Below are 17,550 nucleotides of genomic sequence, written 5' to 3' on the forward strand. Positions count from 1 at the left end.
ATAAAACAGTTGTTACTATGTGGTTCAAAGAGCATAGGAAGGCGAGAAATTTAAAGGAACAAGAAATAAAATCACTCAGAGTCCATGTACAAAGTTATAAAATAAACTAAATAAATAAATAATTGCAGGCTGTAACTTGAGGGCAGGAAAAGCCTGAAATGTTTTTTAAGAAGAGACTTGAATGTTGAAACGGAGGTGTTGCTCCTAAGTTCCTCTGGAAAGGCGTTCCCGAGTCGGGCGGCAAAAGCTCTGTGGTGCCAGCCTTGATTTGGGAACAGGCAAGAGGTCCTTACCAGAGCATCAGATGGTGATTTGGTTCATAAGGGGTTCAGAGCAGTTCAATTATTTATCCTGCAGCAAGACCCTGTTTAGCCTTGAATTGAATTAGTAAAATTTTAGAAACAATTCTGAAATGAACTGATAGCCAGTAAAGAGAAGCCAAGATGAGGGGGATATAATCACATTTCCTTGAGTTAGCTGGAGACTAGCTGGTGAACAGCATTTAGCAGCTAAAGAGTCACATATTTCCCTCAGGAAGTTGGTTAGAGAGTCAAATCAGAGCAAAAAGAGAGTGAATATTGGACTTACATTCAGCACATTGACAGAAACACGACTCCTAATGAATAATAATGTTGTTCAGTGACTGCTGGATGTGGAAATAAGTTCAACATATCAATTTGAAATGTAATGATAAGGCACTGTTGTGTTGATAAGTAGCCAAAAAATCAGTTCATGTAGGTTTAAAAACAAATTATTATATATAGTTTAATTTTTTTTAAGTAGTGTCCCTTCCTAAAACAGCTGGGAGTTAGTCTTTAACCAACTTCACTCAAACAGGAGGAAACTTGTGCTTTTGTTCTCAACTATTTTCAGCAGCAGATTAATCCACATTTGGTGCTCTCGTTGAGTACTTGTGGCAGCTGAACTGTGTGTGTGTGTGTGTGTGTGTGTGTGTGTGTGTGTGCATGCATATGTGTGTGTGTGTGTGTGTGTGTGAGAGAGGCATTATTTTTAACCGGTGCTGTTTTCATTCACAGATCTCCACTCAGTGAAGAAAAGGGATTTGTTTTGGCCCCTTTGGCGCGACACATTGTGATACCAAAACTGTCTGTGTGTTTTACAGTTCTTCATCTAGCCCCTCCCTGTCAGTGCTGCAATGCATTGTGGGTGTTCCTGATGGACAGTTTTGCTTTTAAGTATAGCACCATCTGTGTCACACTCAATGTATGTAATTATATATGTTAAAGTGTATTTCATGTAGTCATTTCTCCAGTGTGAGCATTTAACACACTTCAAATGACGGCAGAATTTAGTATTAAAGGAGACAAAGCTACTTATAACTCGGCTTATGGAAGAATGTGTACAAACAGTATTCCCACTAATTATTTGTTTGTAGTATTTACACACAAGTATCATAATTAACATGTGTAGAAACAGCAGAAGTAAACTCTTGAGTTTTGTAACAGAGATACAACAGTACAGTAAATATCTGTGCTGGTGATTCTGATCAACACGTCACGCTCTTCCACACAGCAGTGTTGGAAATGAATTATGTTATCATGCATACAACGTGATTTCATTTTTTCACGGATAAGGAAAACTCCCCAAAAGGTGGAGAGAAGAGGCATGTTTAAAATGCTGCATTGATACGCTTCCACTTTACATCATTTGAAATGCATCTATTTATGGACGGATGGATTAATTACTCACTCTGTGTAGCTGCGTATCACATGGCTGCTTCATATTGTTGACAAGATGTTATAGTTAAAATATGATCAGAATGTGGACGATATGAAATAGAAATATATAGAATATGGAAATAATTTAGAGTGAGTCAGACTTCATGTGTTGTTTTGTACTTTTATCCTATAAGTAAAAACATAATAGTGACTGTTTTTCTCCCTCGTATGTTTTTCATCTCAGGTGTCGTCTATCAGGTTAAAGAAGTAAAGTGAGGGCTGGAAGGTTGCTGGTTCAGATCCCATCACATGCAGGTAAATGAGAGTTTCTCTGTTTCAGCAGCTGTTGTTGAGCAAAGCAGCATGGACTAATGTGATTGTGAGACAGGGCATTTCTGGGACCTCAAAGGGGTTTCCCCCCTGGATGGATAAAATAAAATACCTAGTAAAACATTTTTTTATACTTAAGGTTTGTGTGCCATCTTCAGACATTGGATCTAGTCTTTTAACAGAGACTCTAAACCAGAGGTGTCAAACTCATTTTCATTCAAGGGCCACATACTGCCCAATTTAATCTCACGTGGGCCAGATCATTACAAGGAAGGAAGGAAGGAGGGAAGGGAAGGAGGGAAGGGAGGGAGGAAGGAAGGAAGGAAGGAAGGAAGGAAGGAGGAGAAGGAAGAGAAGACAGGAATGAAAGACGAAAGGAAGGAAAATAAGACAGAAAGGAAGGAAGGACAGATGGAAGGAAGGAAGGAAGGAAGGAAGAAAAAAAGATAGGAAGGAAGGGAGGAATAAGGAACGTGGGTCGGACTTGGACCCCTTGGCGGGCCGGATCTGGCCCATGGGCCGCATGTTTGACACCCCTGCTCTAAACCTTTCACTATTGTTTTAAACACCAAATCACTGTGCAGTTTGGTGCTTTTTTGTGCCATTATGTGAATTTGAACGGTCTGTTTGGCATTAAGAGGACGAGAGCTGATGCTTGTGTTGCATCAGGCCGACCTCTTCGTGTAGAGACACACACAGACCTTTTCTGTTCCCCAATAAGTGATTGATGAGTGGAATATTTAGGTAAACATGTTATGTTAACAGTCCAGACAGAATGAATCCCTGAACTTTCACAAACCATCAGTTTCCTAAGTAATAGCAGAGCTGTCCAGATGCTTTAAAACAGAGCGTTACTCAGAGCGATTGACTGAAGGGGGAGGGTGACAGGGCACGCCATCCAAGTTGCATAATTCACCCACCCTGACAGTGACTGAGGCCTTTTGTTCCTGCTAATTATCTGTGAGATGGCGTTAAAATAAGACTTAGGTTATACTTCTAATATTTTCTTTGAGTCCTGAGAGGCACGAAGCATGACAAGAACAGGACAGAAAAAACATTAAAAATAACAAATTAGAGAAGAGATTTATTTGAAAAGGAGAAGAAAAAAAGATTCAAACCTCATGCAGGTGAAAGTGACCATCATTTTATTCTCCAATTGATTTCTTGACCTGATGTTTACAATGACTTCATGTGACACTTGTACAGTCTGGGATTTTCTACATGGAAATCACCTAAATCTACAGGTTCTTTCCAGGATGTCTACTGCTGTATGAATAACCTTCTGTTACTGTGTGTATGTGATTATCACTGTGATTTGCTGCGTATGGTCAATACTCTCTTTAGGTTTTAAAGAGATTAAAAGTAAAAGCTCAAAAAATCTACAATAACATGACCACATTTCATCCAGTTGAAGGAATTATGATTTGTTGCTGAAATCATCGTCAACCTCACATATATACCTTCTCACAACTTCACAATTTGACCACAGTCCAAAAATAGTATAAATATATATTTTTTTTAGGAGGGGGGTGGAGTTGTTTCATCAGTGTTGTCTTAGGAAAATGTTTTAGCTACATTTATACATGTTAAAAACAACAAAAATCCTTTATTTATATAGCTTTGCATCAGCTAATGGGGATCATAATTATTAATATAGAACTTTACACACAGAGAGAGGAAGACAAAACAAAAGAAAGGATGAATAGTAACTAATAACAAGAATAATAATAATAGTAATAGTAAAGGCATGTGGCCCATAGTATAAACACAGACCTACAGACTTAAGGAGAAATATCTGCGCTGGGTTAAGTTAGTCACAATTAAAATCTCAATAGTGGGAGAATCAGAAGTTGGGAGGACGAGACCGCCACAGTTTTAGGGGCAGCGATAGAAAAAGTCCTTTCCCCATAACACTTCATCCTGGTCTCTGGTTAGACAATCTCTCAGCTCTCTCACAGAGTTCTGTAATGTAAGAGAGAGAGAAAAATCCATTTAATACCTTGTAAACAAACACCAAGATTTTAAAATCAATTCTGTATCTCACAGGCAACCATCAGATTAATATGCTCCTTCTGGTTCAACCTTGACAAAACTCTTGCTGCTGCATTTTAACTAGCAATTAAACAAGATATATATTAAAAAGGGAAACACATGACACAGCAGGATAAGGAGAACCAAGGAAAACAGTAAGGAGCATCACAGAGATTGTAATAAATGAAAACGCAGATGAGGCAGCAAAGATAAAACCAAGATAATCCAAAACGTTGCAGAAAGTTCTGATCGGTGATTAAAAGGAAAATCTGAGGTTTTATAGTAAATACTGATAACTAATATCTGTAATTAATGTTATTACATATGACTCGAAGATTTACCCCTCTCATGTGACTGTCACATGATGGACGTCCACGCATGTTGGTGCCACATGCATGTGCCTCATCTACATGCGACCAGCGGCAGACATGACTAATAGCTTCTACTCTGCCTTTAATTACCCACATTTATAATTCATTTGGAGAAAATTAGATTGAAGCGTGCGAGCGAGCGGCGCGTCCACGTGGTACACCGTCACTCCTGTTCTCCTCATAAAGAGTCGTGGACTTTTAGTTGGTTTTCAGCCATCATCATCATCATCATCATCATCATCGTCATCATCATTACTATCAACGAGATGTCATCACAGGAAAAGCTTTCAATCACATTTTTATGCCCACCTGATCAGCCTCTAAGCCTCCACTCTTACACTCACTCACAGCTTCATGTTGAATCCATATTTCTCTCTTTAGTAAGATGTCAAAGGCCGTGACTCATGCATGGAGGCGTTTCTCATACCTGAGGAGATGCTAATTTAGTGCTCATTACTATTAATTGCTAATTTAGTGTCTGGCTGTAATTCTAATAATAATCACAATACATTTTTTTGTTATAGAGTTATAAACCATACAGAATAAAGAAAAATACTATTAAAAAAGCAAAGCAGAGAAGACGAAACAAACAACGAAAGAAACATCAAAATAATCAAAGAAGCATCTGATGTGGAACTACAATCACCGAGCAGTTTATTAGGAGCACCTGTAATATTTTGTCCTCATTGTCCCCGAACTAGAAATCTCAATGTAGTCTTAGACTCAGACCTCACTCTCAACAGTCACATTAAGATGAGTACAAAGTCAGAATATAATCACTTTAAGAAAATGTTAAGGTTTAAACCAGGGGTGTCAAACTCATTTTCATTCAAGGGCCACATACAGACCAATTTAATCTCACGTGGGCCGGACCATTAAATAGATGGAAGGAAGGAAGGAAGGAAGGAAGGAAATAAGAAGGGAAGGAAGGAAAGACAGACAAAAGGAAGGAAGGAAGAAAGGAAGGAAATAAGAAGGGAAGGAAGGAAAGACAGGCAAAAGGAAAGAGGGAAGAAAGGTAAGAAAGACAGATGAAAGGAAGGACAGATGGAAGAAAGGCAGGCAGGGAAGGAAGGAAGAAAGGAAGGAAATAAGAAGGGAAGGAAGGAAAGACAGGCAAAAGGAAGGAGGGAAGAAAGGCAGGAAAGACAAATGGAAGGAAGGAAGTGAGGAAGGACAGATGGAAGGAAAGACAGAAGGACGAAAGGGAGGAAGGACAGATGGAACGAAGGAAGGACAGATGGAAGGAAGAAAGGAAGGAAGGTAGGAAGGAAAGATGGAAGGAAGGAAAAGAACACAGGAAGGAAAGTGGGCCACATTGGACCCCTCGGCGGGCCGGATCTGGCCCATGGGCCGCATGTTTGACACCCCTGGTTTAAAGGATTTACTCTTGTCCATGCGTTCATCTTCAGTAGACTCGACTACTGTAACGTGACTTTACAGACCTCTCTAAAAACTTGCTCAAGTTAAAAAAAAGTGGATCCCATAACTCCAGTTCTCAGATATTTAAACTGACTTCCTGTCTGACAGCAAATAGATTTTAAATTACTGCTGCTGGTTTATAAAAAATAGTTTATGGGCCAAAATATATTTCTGATCTGCTGCTGCGTTATGAACCATAAACACCTCTCAGGTAGTCTGAAACAGGTCTGCTTTATATAAACTGAACCTGGAGAAGCAGAGTTCAGTTTTTATGCTCCACGTAACTGAACAAACTCCGAAAACTGCAGGTCTGCTTCTTTGAAATCAAGGCTGAAGACCTTTTTTGTTTGCTGCTGCCTTTTATTAAATCAAATTATTATAAATTTCACTGCACTTTAACTTCTACTCTTGTAATTTTACGCCTGTTTTATTCTGTTTTAGCTTGTTTTTGTTTCTATTCTCTTTACTCTTTAATGACTTTTTAATTATATTTAAATTCCCTTTTAGGCAGTGTGCTACTTCTGCATTGTCTCGATGCTTTTAATGTTTTATGTAAAGCACTTTGAGTTACTTTGTGCCATATAAATTAACTTTCCTTGCATTACTCCATTAACAAAATATTAGGAACACTTTTCAAATGAATGTGCCCTCCTGTACACCATTACCACCCACTACGACCTGAATAATAAACATAACATCATCTTATTCTGTTACGTAATTACAGGCTGCTGCTCCTAAAACAGAAGTTACTTGGTATCACTGTTTCACTGTTTATATTCTGAACTACTTCATTCATGTTTCTGATGATGTCGCTCGTAATAAACAACCTCCGCCTCTTTCACATGAAGTTGGAGAAAACCCAAAGTTAGTTGCGCTAGCCAGCTTCCAGCTCCCCCTAATTAGTTGATCAACTGAATATTAATCAATTTCAATTAGTCAATTAAAGTCATTTATTAAAGAATATTGCCAAACACTGCACTGCATTCACAACTCATGCCAGCTCCTCAAATCCCAGGATGCGTAATCTGAATATTGGACTCTTGATACGAAAAATATTTCACCTTAGGCTGTTATTCCAAGTTAGTATCATATGTACTGATACGCTTTGCCAAATGAGATTAATTTAAAACTAAACTTTGGGTTTTTAGGGAAAATTATGAAAATCGTTATCGTCATCGTTATGCCATAATTTTTCATCAAATTATCAAAACATGTCATCAGTGCCAAAATAGTCATTTATAAATCTTGTCCACCAGAATCTGATTACTTCCCCAATTTGTCATATTTAATCAGTTTTAGTGTAAGTTTTTAAAAATGCAGCGAGGCACAGATCCAGTGTAAGTTTGAGTATTGGCAGCGGGCGTCTGGAAATGACCTCGGTCAATAACTTCCCCTTATTTCCCCTTTCAATTAACGAGACCACGTTACGGGAGGGTCGCGACCTTTACATGAGCGCCTTGCTACAAATCACTACGTTCTGTGCTCTGTCTCTGTGTTACTGTCAGTCAGTGCGTTCAGCCAGAAAAACAACATACCAGCAGCTAATTTGTTTCCCCGTGAAAAATGAACGGGAGCCTATTGGTCGGAAGATGCCGCTTCAAATCCATTTCTACATGAATGTTGGTGTTCAGGTCACATTTCGGACCTGCGCTTGAATCTCCACGGTGTCTGGAGAACCTTGTAAATCACTTACAGATAATGTGGAGAATTTGTTCCTCAGGGTTCATGTAGCTTGTCAGACACATTCCCACATCCGTCTTCATCGGATAACAACTCAGAGTTGAGACATTACTCAGAGTCACAAGGTTTCAGCCTCTTTTTACTGCAGTATCATAGACAGGTAGACAACCTTACATCCTCAGCCTGAACCCCTGTCAATGATTTTTTAAAGTTATGTGAGTATTTATTTGTGTATTGCCTTTTGAATGAATCTATTTCTACATTATTAGTGAGTGTAGGACTCACACAACATGATAAAGTATTTTAAAGAAACTACTAAGTATAAAAAGATAAGGTCACAATTTGTACTTAAGCAGCAGTCAGGTGTCTATATGAACATTGAAAGAGGTTTCCCTCGCTGTAATCATTCCTCCTGTTCATACTGACTATTAAAAGATCTTCAAATGTGCTTTCAATGTAAAGTGATGGAGGACAGAATCCACAGTGAGTCCACGCAGTCATTTAAAAGTAGATGACCAGCTTCTATTCAGCTTCATCAGTGTGAGTTAGTCATATTAAGTGGTATCTGACACATTTACAGTCTATTTTTAGCATCTAATTCCCTCTTTGTGTTTCCCTGTTGAGCTGTGGTGGAAGTATAGTAACAAAAAGAGAGACTTTGACACTAAAAACACTGTAACGTTGAATCATTTGGACGACTGAAGCCTCAGATTACAGCCTTTAAAAAAAACATAATTTTGAGCCAAAGAAAACCAAATGTGTGAAAACAATTACATAAAAACCATCCTGTTCATAAACAGCAACACAACTAACCAAAATAGAAAGACTTGGCATCATGTTTTATAACCATAACTCAACTAGTGTGTAACATTTCCTGACAAAACAAACAAACAAAAGGGATGACAGTGGAAGACTTCTGTAATGCATTTAGCTTTCTTGTACCCTCTGCTGTTGAGGACACTGTTTGTTTTGATTCTTCACTTCCTGTAAGCAGAGAAGTGATCGTACATGACATCAGAGTTAACTTAAGCTAAAAAAAACTCAAATCTCATGAAACAGGTCTAATAAAGATGATTATCTTCACTAAAAACACGTGATTTACAACTTCCGTAGTGCAGCTGGATCTATCTATCCATCTATTCATCCATCCATCTATCCATCTATCCATCTATCCATCCATCCATCTATCCATCTATCTATCTATCTATCTATCTATCTATCTATCTATCTATCCATCTATCCATCTATCCATCTATCCATCCATCCATCCCTCTGTTCAGTCAGTCCATCCTGTTGTTTTGCAGCAGCAGATTGTTTGTTCGGTGCGTGCTGAGTCAGCCTGGTAGACGGAGGCTTTCCGAGCCGAAGCCCAGTTTTACTTCACCGCAGTAGACTGATGTCTGCCTGCAGAGAAACATTAAACCCAGACTGACACACAGCAGCACTCTGCCAGATATAGATAGATAGATAGATCCATAGATAGATAGATAGATAGATAGATAGATAGATCCATAGATAGATAGATAGATAGATAGATAGATAGATAGATCCATAGATCCATAGATAGATAGATAGATAGATAGATAGATAGATAGATAGATCCATAGATAGATAGATAGATAGATAGATCCATAGATAGATAGATAGATAGATCCATAGATAGATAGATAGATAGATAGATAGATCCATAGATAGATAGATAGATAGATAGATAGATAGATCCATAGATCCATAGATAGATAGATAGATAGATAGATAGATAGATAGATCCATAGATAGATAGATAGATAGATAGATAGATAGATAGATAGATAGATAGATAGATACATAGATCCATATATAGAAAGATAGATAGATAGATAGATCCATAGATAGATAGATCCATAGATAGATAGATCCATAGATAGATAGATAGATAGATCCATAGATAGATGGATGGATAGATAGATCCATAGATAGATAGATAGATAGATAGATAGATAGATCCATAGATAGATGGATGGATAGATAGATCCATAGATAGATAGATAGATAGATCCATAGATAGATAGATGGATGGATGGATGGATGGATGGATAGATAGATAGATCCATAGATAGATAGATAGATCCATAGATGGATGGATGCAGTGTTGCTCATGTTGCTCCTCCTCATGTTTGGCCACTCCTTGAATTTCAGCTCTGACCAACATGAAGTGAAACTTTACTTGTGTCTGTTTCTCTGATACTGACAGAAGGAGAGCAAGGTGTTTAAATGAAGCAGCACTAATTAGATACAAACAAAAGTGGAACACATATTTTCACATATCAGACAGCTGCAAATTAACGTCAGCTGGATGCCCCGAAGTTTATGACATCATTTCTTTAATTTCTATTTTCCTTGTTAAAGAAACTAGCTAATAAACAGACAAATAAATAAAAAAAGAAACAAATAAAAGCAGCAAACAGGACAGGGTTGAGGCTCCATGGAGATGCATTTAATTACATTTCCTCCCAGGCAGCCGCATGGGAAGCTTTTTGTTGTGGGAGGTTAGTAAGGACACTCGTGAACTGGTACTTTATTTAATTATTTTCATTTTGTGAGATATTTTATCCGCTGTAAAAAGCAGAGAGAGAGGTTTTTTTGGCACAACTTAACCTGCAGCGAAAGAGGAAATAGCCTAAAAAGCTCCAATATTTCTCTTTTTACACCAATTTATCTGATAGCACATGTACTGCTTACTCTAAAAAAAAATGTGTTTCTGAATGTAAGTTTAAAGTCTGATTGACATTGCTAGAGTTCAAATGATAAATGATGCAGTTCACATGCAATATTAAAAATACTACATCAATAATTGGATCATGAACTATACTTTTAATATGTTATTATATATATATAAGGGACATTTCTATTGTTTGATATATAGTTTTGTCCTGTGGAGCCGTAGAGGTGAGACGAGGCTTCTCACTCAGCACTTTTCCATTGAACGAAGTGACGTCTCATTATTTCTTCGTATTCCTCGTGTTCGGGCGTGGGAACCTTTTTTAACACGGCCGTAAAAATCACTGATCCTGATTTTACTGAAGAGCACAGACGCCGGCTTTGAGCGTGGATCATGTTCCTGCTGCACCTGAAACCAATTATTAGTGTTGAAGCTGCAGAAACGTCAACAGCGTCAACAAGCACGGCAGACGCTGATTAATTAATTTAAAATAGTTCATAGACATTATTTACATGCATTTATGTTGTAAAATGTTGTTCCATTTTACTTTGTTATCCTTCTTATGGATTTAATGTCTTTGTTTTGTCTTTTTAATCTATTGTATTTAGTTTAATATAACTCTATTTCGCTACTGTTACTGTTATTATAGCTTTTAAATATATTTAATTACATTTTAATCATTTTTATCTCCTGTGCATTGGTGTTAATTTGTTAGTTTTTTGTTGCTTTTGCTGTCTACATTAGTTCTGTATTATTATTATTATTGGCTTGTCAATCATGTGTGAAGCACTTTTAACTTCTCTAATCTGTATGAAACATTGCTACACAAATAAAGTCTGATTGATTGATTGGTACTGATCATGTTTGTTTAATTTGCACAGTCACGCTTAAGCTCATATCTGCTCTTCACTGAAGCTGCCACTAGAGGGCAGTGCAGGCTTTCATTTGACTCCTCAGCTCTGAGTGGAAAAACATTTAAAGGGTTTTTTTGCCCTGAGCTGAGTCTGCTGGGCTGTTTATCTAACAATCTCCATCAGTGAAATGATGGGAGATTATCTGTTTATTGTCCAGCTTTAGGTTTACCAGTTGCAGAAAAGGGAAGCGTGGCTGTGTCTGAAATCACTCCCTCATTAACTACTCCATATGTCTAATAGTCATTCAATAGTTGCAGAAAATTTAGATTTCTCCTCTTGTGTTGTCACTGCCAGCTGTTGAGTTGCACAACAGTATTTTTTACATTTTCTATTGTTAGTAGACAGTAGTGCAAATGGCATGAACGCTACTTCTTTCTTTGCATTGTGGAGTTTTTGGACAGTTGAAATAAAAAAGCAGGCAGTAAATATAGTAATTCTACTGTAAATGGCATAACTCAGGATTTCTGCTGAAACCTAAGAGGAATATTTGCCTTGTATGCTGAACTCAGGGCAAAAAAAAAATCATTTCAAAACAGAGCCAGTCCATAAACCATATTGCAGTCAGTCGTGTATTGAGTAATACCTCATTGTGTATGCGTGGTGGATGTAAGCCACAAACATGTTTTTATGTGTGGCTGACAGAAATGGCTGGTTTTATGGTCCGTTTTTGTAACACAAGCAGGTCTGTGTGAGGTTGTTATGAAACCTGCTTCAGTTTGTGGAGAGAGAGAGAGAGAGAGAGAGAGAGAGAGAGAGAATAAGACACACAAATGCAGTTAGGGTTTGTTTTTTTACTTGTATTGTTTAATAAAATCTATAAAATATTTCACAAAAAAATACAATACATTATTAATTGTCATCTCATTACCCGGCAAACGCATCCTTCAGATACATATATATCATAATAATCAACACCAACATACAGCTTGTGCTTTAAAGAGACCTGACTGACACTCCTTTCTCACTCTTTGTACTTTCATACAATTATAAATAAACACTGAGGCTTTCTGCTTATTATTTTCAGTCCGGTCAAACAGATTATACAAAAAACAAAAAAAAAAAGATGAAACAAACAAACAAAAAAACAAAGAAGTGGTTTTTATATTTCTCAGGCTGAAATCCAACAGCTTCACACTGTGTTTCTGTGTGTGCGGAGCCATCAGAGGCAAAAAACAAGTTGTTGGGGCAGCAGTGTGCTCCTCGTACATCTCATGTGATTGGTCGGTGGTCTGAGACTGGGCAAAACAAGCTTTTAAACCCCTCCTACTGAACAAGTGACGCAAGCTGCTTCCTCCCAACCCCTCCTCCTCCTCCTATTTTTTCCCTCCCGGCCCTCGCTGCCACCTCCTCCCTCAGCTAGTTCACTGTCAGCCTGTCAGGATACATTAAGATCATATGCCAGTAGTGTTCACTGAGCATAGAAAAAGGGCCAAGAAGAAGGAAGGAAGAAATGATGGCGGTGCTGGCTTTGAGTGCTTTACATAACACCTCAACACAGCTCGTTCTCTTTTTTTTTTTTTTTTTTTCCTCTCCTTATCAATGAAGCTTCGAGCTCAGACAGCCACTAAAAAAAAATAACAAACCTCGACACAGCTGAGAATTAGGTTCAGTAGTAAGGCACGTTGTCAACATGAGACAAGATGGAGATGAGGACGGATTACTTTGGCCTTTGGCGGGAAAGCGTTGGATTTTCAGCCCAGAGATAGAGAGAGAGAGGGATTTCAGACAATGACATAAAACTAGATATTCTTTTCTATCAGTGACAGTCCATGGCTCACGGTGTAAAAAACAGGAGTGTCCAGGTAAACCGACGACAGACAACAGACATCCGGAGGTAGAACAGGAGTAAACAACAGATAGCGAAGGTCCGAGCATCTGCTTCATGTCAGCCTTTCACTCGCTGTATCTCTTCTACTGGACAGGAGATTGGAGTTTCAGGTAGAAACATACAAAACTGTTTTTAAAAAGAAAAAAGAAACACACTCCTGACTTTGCAGTAAAAAAAAAAAAAAAAAAGTCATGCCATCAAGGCCATAAAAATACATAGGCTTTAGTTATCATTTACAATTCTCAGACATGGCAAAGTGAAGTCCTGATTGTTGACTTGAGGCAATCATCTCCTCAGTCAGAACAAGACTGGGATTACATTACTAATATATATATATTTATGTATATACGTTCTCTGCTGCGTTCATGTCACGTTGGATTTAACGTAAATACGAGCTGCCGAAGAGGAGAAGCTGTTAACATCGTCCTCGTGGTGATTTATAGAAAGTACATGTCCCATTTGGTGTCGCAAATGGCGCAAAAACAGAAAGCAGCTGACATGGCAGCCCAAGATCTAAAATTATAAGTTACACTCACACCAAACGATCAACTCTACATACAAAAAAAACAAGTCGAATCTGCTGCAGTTTGTGGTCGATTTTCATTCATAAATAAGAATAATATTACATAAAAGGTGTTCTTTTCTTTATCGCGGCAAATGACGTGACATCCGAGACTCCTCGACATGAACGCGGCGTTACATTTACGTGGACTGGAAGCTTTTCTTTTGTCATTCCTCAATTTCAGAGGCCACATTCTCCCGTTTACCCAGCCAAAAAAATAATTTAGACTGCAGCCGCAATGACTTCTGTGCTGATGTCAGTTTTTTCTCAGTCTCATTTTAAAGATCCTACACGGTTCAATAGGAGCCGTTCAGTCTCAATACTGTGAACGGAGACCCAAGGCCTTTGCCCTCTTGGTTGGCAAAAGCAAAAAACCCTCCTCTTAAGTAATTGAATGGATTTCAATTAATAATCAACCTGGGATCGGATCTAACAGCGCACTACAACCTGACAGCTCAAGTTTCTTCCTCCTGAGTGGATTCAAACTTCAGCTACGACTTTTGAGAGAAAAAGAGACATAAAAAGTGGCAGTGAAGATTAGAAATGAAAAGGCTCCATCTGCATTTGAAGTTTTACTCAATGGAGGAAAAGTCCAACATTTCTGCCCCCAATTACACGTGTTGCAATATACTAACTTTGTCCCAACCTGACTCCTTTACTTTTACTACAGATTGATCACTCATTACTCAAAACACAAGCTGCTCTGAGCCTTTAAAACACGTGCAGGAAGCTCGGCCTCTTAGTGTTTTATATGGGATATTAAACTGGATTCTTTTATATACAATCATAAACGTTTGATATCTAATTATAGAAAGTAGCTCGTGTTTATAACTCATGATTTTAAATGAGTTACATGCATCAGAATTTGGGACTAACTGAGGCTTAAAACATATTTTTCAACCAAAATGTCAGATGGAGCCTTTTTTTAAAAATCCAAAGTCACGCTAAAAGTTCGCCCCCCAATCCTCGAATCACAACAGTCAATATTCAGGAGTTCATGTTGAGGATCAGGACTTTACTAAAATCTCCATGATGTGGTCCAGCTCATTCAGGTCCATCAAACACGACTGGAGACTCCCGGCGGAGTTGTGACCGGCCGAGCGCATTTTAACGTCCTCGTCCGCCCAGAGCGACACACTGATTGGCCACAGGGAGCCCGTCGCCCAGGCCGAGGGCAAGTCCGACGACGTCTCGTACATGGACGTGTCAATGTCCTCAAAGATGTCGTCCAGGGCGAGGTCGCTGAGGTAGCCCATGGCGTTTACTGCATCGCTAAAAGTGTTGATTGTCGCGGCAGGAAGTGGTTTCTGCTGGTCAGGCGAGGTGTTTGCCTCCTGAGAAGATAGTTCTGGGGACAGAGGCGGAGAGAGGCTTTCCCCGTCCTCGCTCTCCTCTGCGCACCCGGGGCACGTAACCTGCATGTCCCCCCTGAGAATACACGAGTCAGGGTGGGCGCCGTTGAGGAGCACGTCCGGGGTGCAGGTTCCCGCCACGTCGCTCCGCATGTCGTCCTGGATCTGCCTGAGCGTGTTGATGAGGAGCACGGAGCGGCGAAGGCTGAGCTCCATCCCGGCCTGGTAGCGCTGCAGCTTCTCCAAACAGAGGCCGAGCACCCGCTGACGCTGCTGCAGGTGGCTCGTGTCGGATTTGGACGGACCCACGAGGAGCCCGCTCTCGCCGTCCATCAAATCCTCCACATCCTGCTCCTTCTCCTCCGTCACAGCAGAGGGGACGGACTCCACCTCCAGCTCCTCCAGGCAGCTCCACTTCCGCTTCACACCACGACCCAACATCTGCCTACACACACACACACACACATGAATGAATATTAAACATCATCAGTTACAGTTCATGTACATTGAGTTTGACCATTATACAAACTTAATGTCTTCCTAGTATTAATATCTTCCCACTTTTACAAAACAGTGCATGTATTCAGCCGTCTTCTCCTAAATATTACACACTTATAAAACATTTAGACAAAAAAAACAAATCTCCCCTATAAACCATAAAATGATAAAGTTGATCATCATTTCATTTCATTGATAGAATTACAACCAATATTTACCTACTCCAGCTTCAAAAGGAAAGAAAATAAGATATTTTACTGCATTGAATTAAATAATTACCTTAATCAAATTTAACAAAATTACAAAAAACTAAATCACAAGCCCAGTTTTTTTTCCAGTGGTGCTTAATTGACAGAGAAGAGAGGCTGCATGTCAAGCTGCGTTACCATGTAGTAAACCCAGCATCTAGTTTATGTAAGAGCACTAGGCAAGCAAACATGGCTGGTTTCACCTTCATTTTCAATTCAACAAGTATCCCCTCCCTCCAAAAAACAAAACACAATGACATCCAAAATACAACTGCAAACTAAATTTACATGTTGAGGCTTCTGAGTTTAGGTTGAGTATTTTTAAGTTAAGGGTTTTTTTTTTTGTTTCTTCCATTTAAGACAGTTGAAGTGAGAGGCATTGTACTGTCATGACTCATTGTAGGATGTTAAGACTTTACTCATCCATACAAGCATGAGTTTACTTGATGATTTGAAGTGTTTTAGTCGTTGTTGTAGGCTACACATTTGAAAAAAAGAGGCACAAATGAAGATGAGAGTTTCATCCTCCCCCCATCTGAGGGGAGGTTAAAGCTGCTTGGTCTGAAATGGTACAAAGGTTGAACTACTGTATAAATTAAAACGTATGATTAAATAACTCACATAATAAAAACGATTTCCTCTTTAAAGCAGTCGAAATAATGTTATAATTTTGCTCTATATCATACTTATTTAACCCTAGAAAGAGCCCCGAGGAATCACCCTGAGAGATCACTGCTGGGTGAAGCGCAAGTTTGAGGGCAAAACTTAAGGACATTTAACATGAAAAATTAAAAAAAATAAATGTTTAAAATAAATTACCTTACGTGTGCTTGGAAAGTGTCATGAGCTTCTTCTTTTTTTCCTCTTTCCTTGTTGTTTTTTAAATCCTCAGCTCGTTTCGTTTCGTCCCCGCGTTCCTCTGCTATCGGGTCGAGAGGAATAAGAGGAATGTTCAGCCCCTCCACAGAGACCGGGGAGGGGGAGGAGGCGTGGCCGGAGCAGGGCAGCTCTCAGCCGGCTTCCATTGGTCCGCCGAGCCGCTGATCAGGCCTCCACCTCCGCCACTCACGGGGCTGCGAATGTGCGGAGAAGCGGTGAGCTGCTGCTGCGTTCAGGGGCATCTCGTGTAAAACGCAATCGGGAGCGGAGCACACGTGAGCTGCAGTAGTGATTGGGGGTTGGGGGGGATTTATTACGAGACGGATCCAAGTGTTTAAAGTATTAATAGAGATATTGATTGTAATGTTAAAACACGATCGTGACAACATATTCACACATGCTGCAGCCTGAAGACAGAGAGCATGTGACATTGACTGTAGGCCAGGGGTGTCAAACATGCAGCGGGTGGGCCAGAACCAGCCGTCAAAGGGTCCAATCCGGCCTACTGGATAACTTTGCAATGTATGAAAATTACAGATACTGATCGTAATGTAAAAAATTGTCGAGGTAATCTATTCAGAGCTGCAGCCTGAGGACAGAGTGCATGTGGCATTAACTGCAGGCCAGAGCTCAGGGGTGTCAAACATGCAGCCCGTGGGCCAGAACCGGCCGCCAAGTGGTCCAATCCGGCCCACTGGATAACTTTGCAAAGTATGAAAATTGCAGAAAAGTCATTTATCCAATCCAATATATCTGCTGCTGACCAGAATACATTTGTCTGAAAAAAAACTATTAACCCTTTCATGCCTGAATTATGATAACCTCAGTCCTAATTCAATTCAATTTAAACTTAATTATCTCTTACACCAAATGATACAGTAATACATTATAATATCATAATTCAACTGATCTACAACCGGAAACATTACTGCAGGTTTAGTGTCGTGTGATGTATGAGATGACGCACTAGTGTAACTATGCCATCAAAATCCTTTCATACATAAGAAAACAGCTTTTAAACAGCTGTCCACTGCAGTGACCACTATGCTTGAAAG

At 39.4% G+C, this 17,550-nt stretch overlaps 1 protein-coding gene across 2 annotated transcripts; it reads right to left on the bottom strand.

Annotated features, from left to right (window-relative positions):
- Window positions 1-14,132: 14,132 nt before the first annotated feature.
- si:dkey-177p2.6 (uncharacterized protein LOC568712 homolog) lies at window positions 14,133-16,500 on the bottom strand. 2 transcript variants are annotated; one of them, XM_053336070.1, is made up of 2 exons: window positions 16,436-16,500; window positions 14,133-15,315 (listed from the first exon to the last, which is right to left on the bottom strand). In XM_053336070.1, exon 2 carries the CDS (start codon window positions 15,309-15,311, stop codon window positions 14,526-14,528), a length of 786 nt encoding a protein of 261 aa, XP_053192045.1. In that variant the 5' UTR covers window positions 15,312-15,315; window positions 16,436-16,500; the 3' UTR covers window positions 14,133-14,525. The 2 variants fall into 2 exon arrangements, with proteins under 2 accessions (XP_053192045.1, XP_053192044.1); XM_053336069.1 differs by having other exon boundaries at window positions 16,441-16,479.
- Window positions 16,501-17,550: the final 1,050 nt, after the last annotated feature.

Source organism: Scomber japonicus, chromosome 16 (assembly GCF_027409825.1).
Source record: "Scomber japonicus isolate fScoJap1 chromosome 16, fScoJap1.pri, whole genome shotgun sequence".
NCBI lineage: Eukaryota > Metazoa > Chordata > Actinopteri > Scombriformes > Scombridae > Scomber > Scomber japonicus.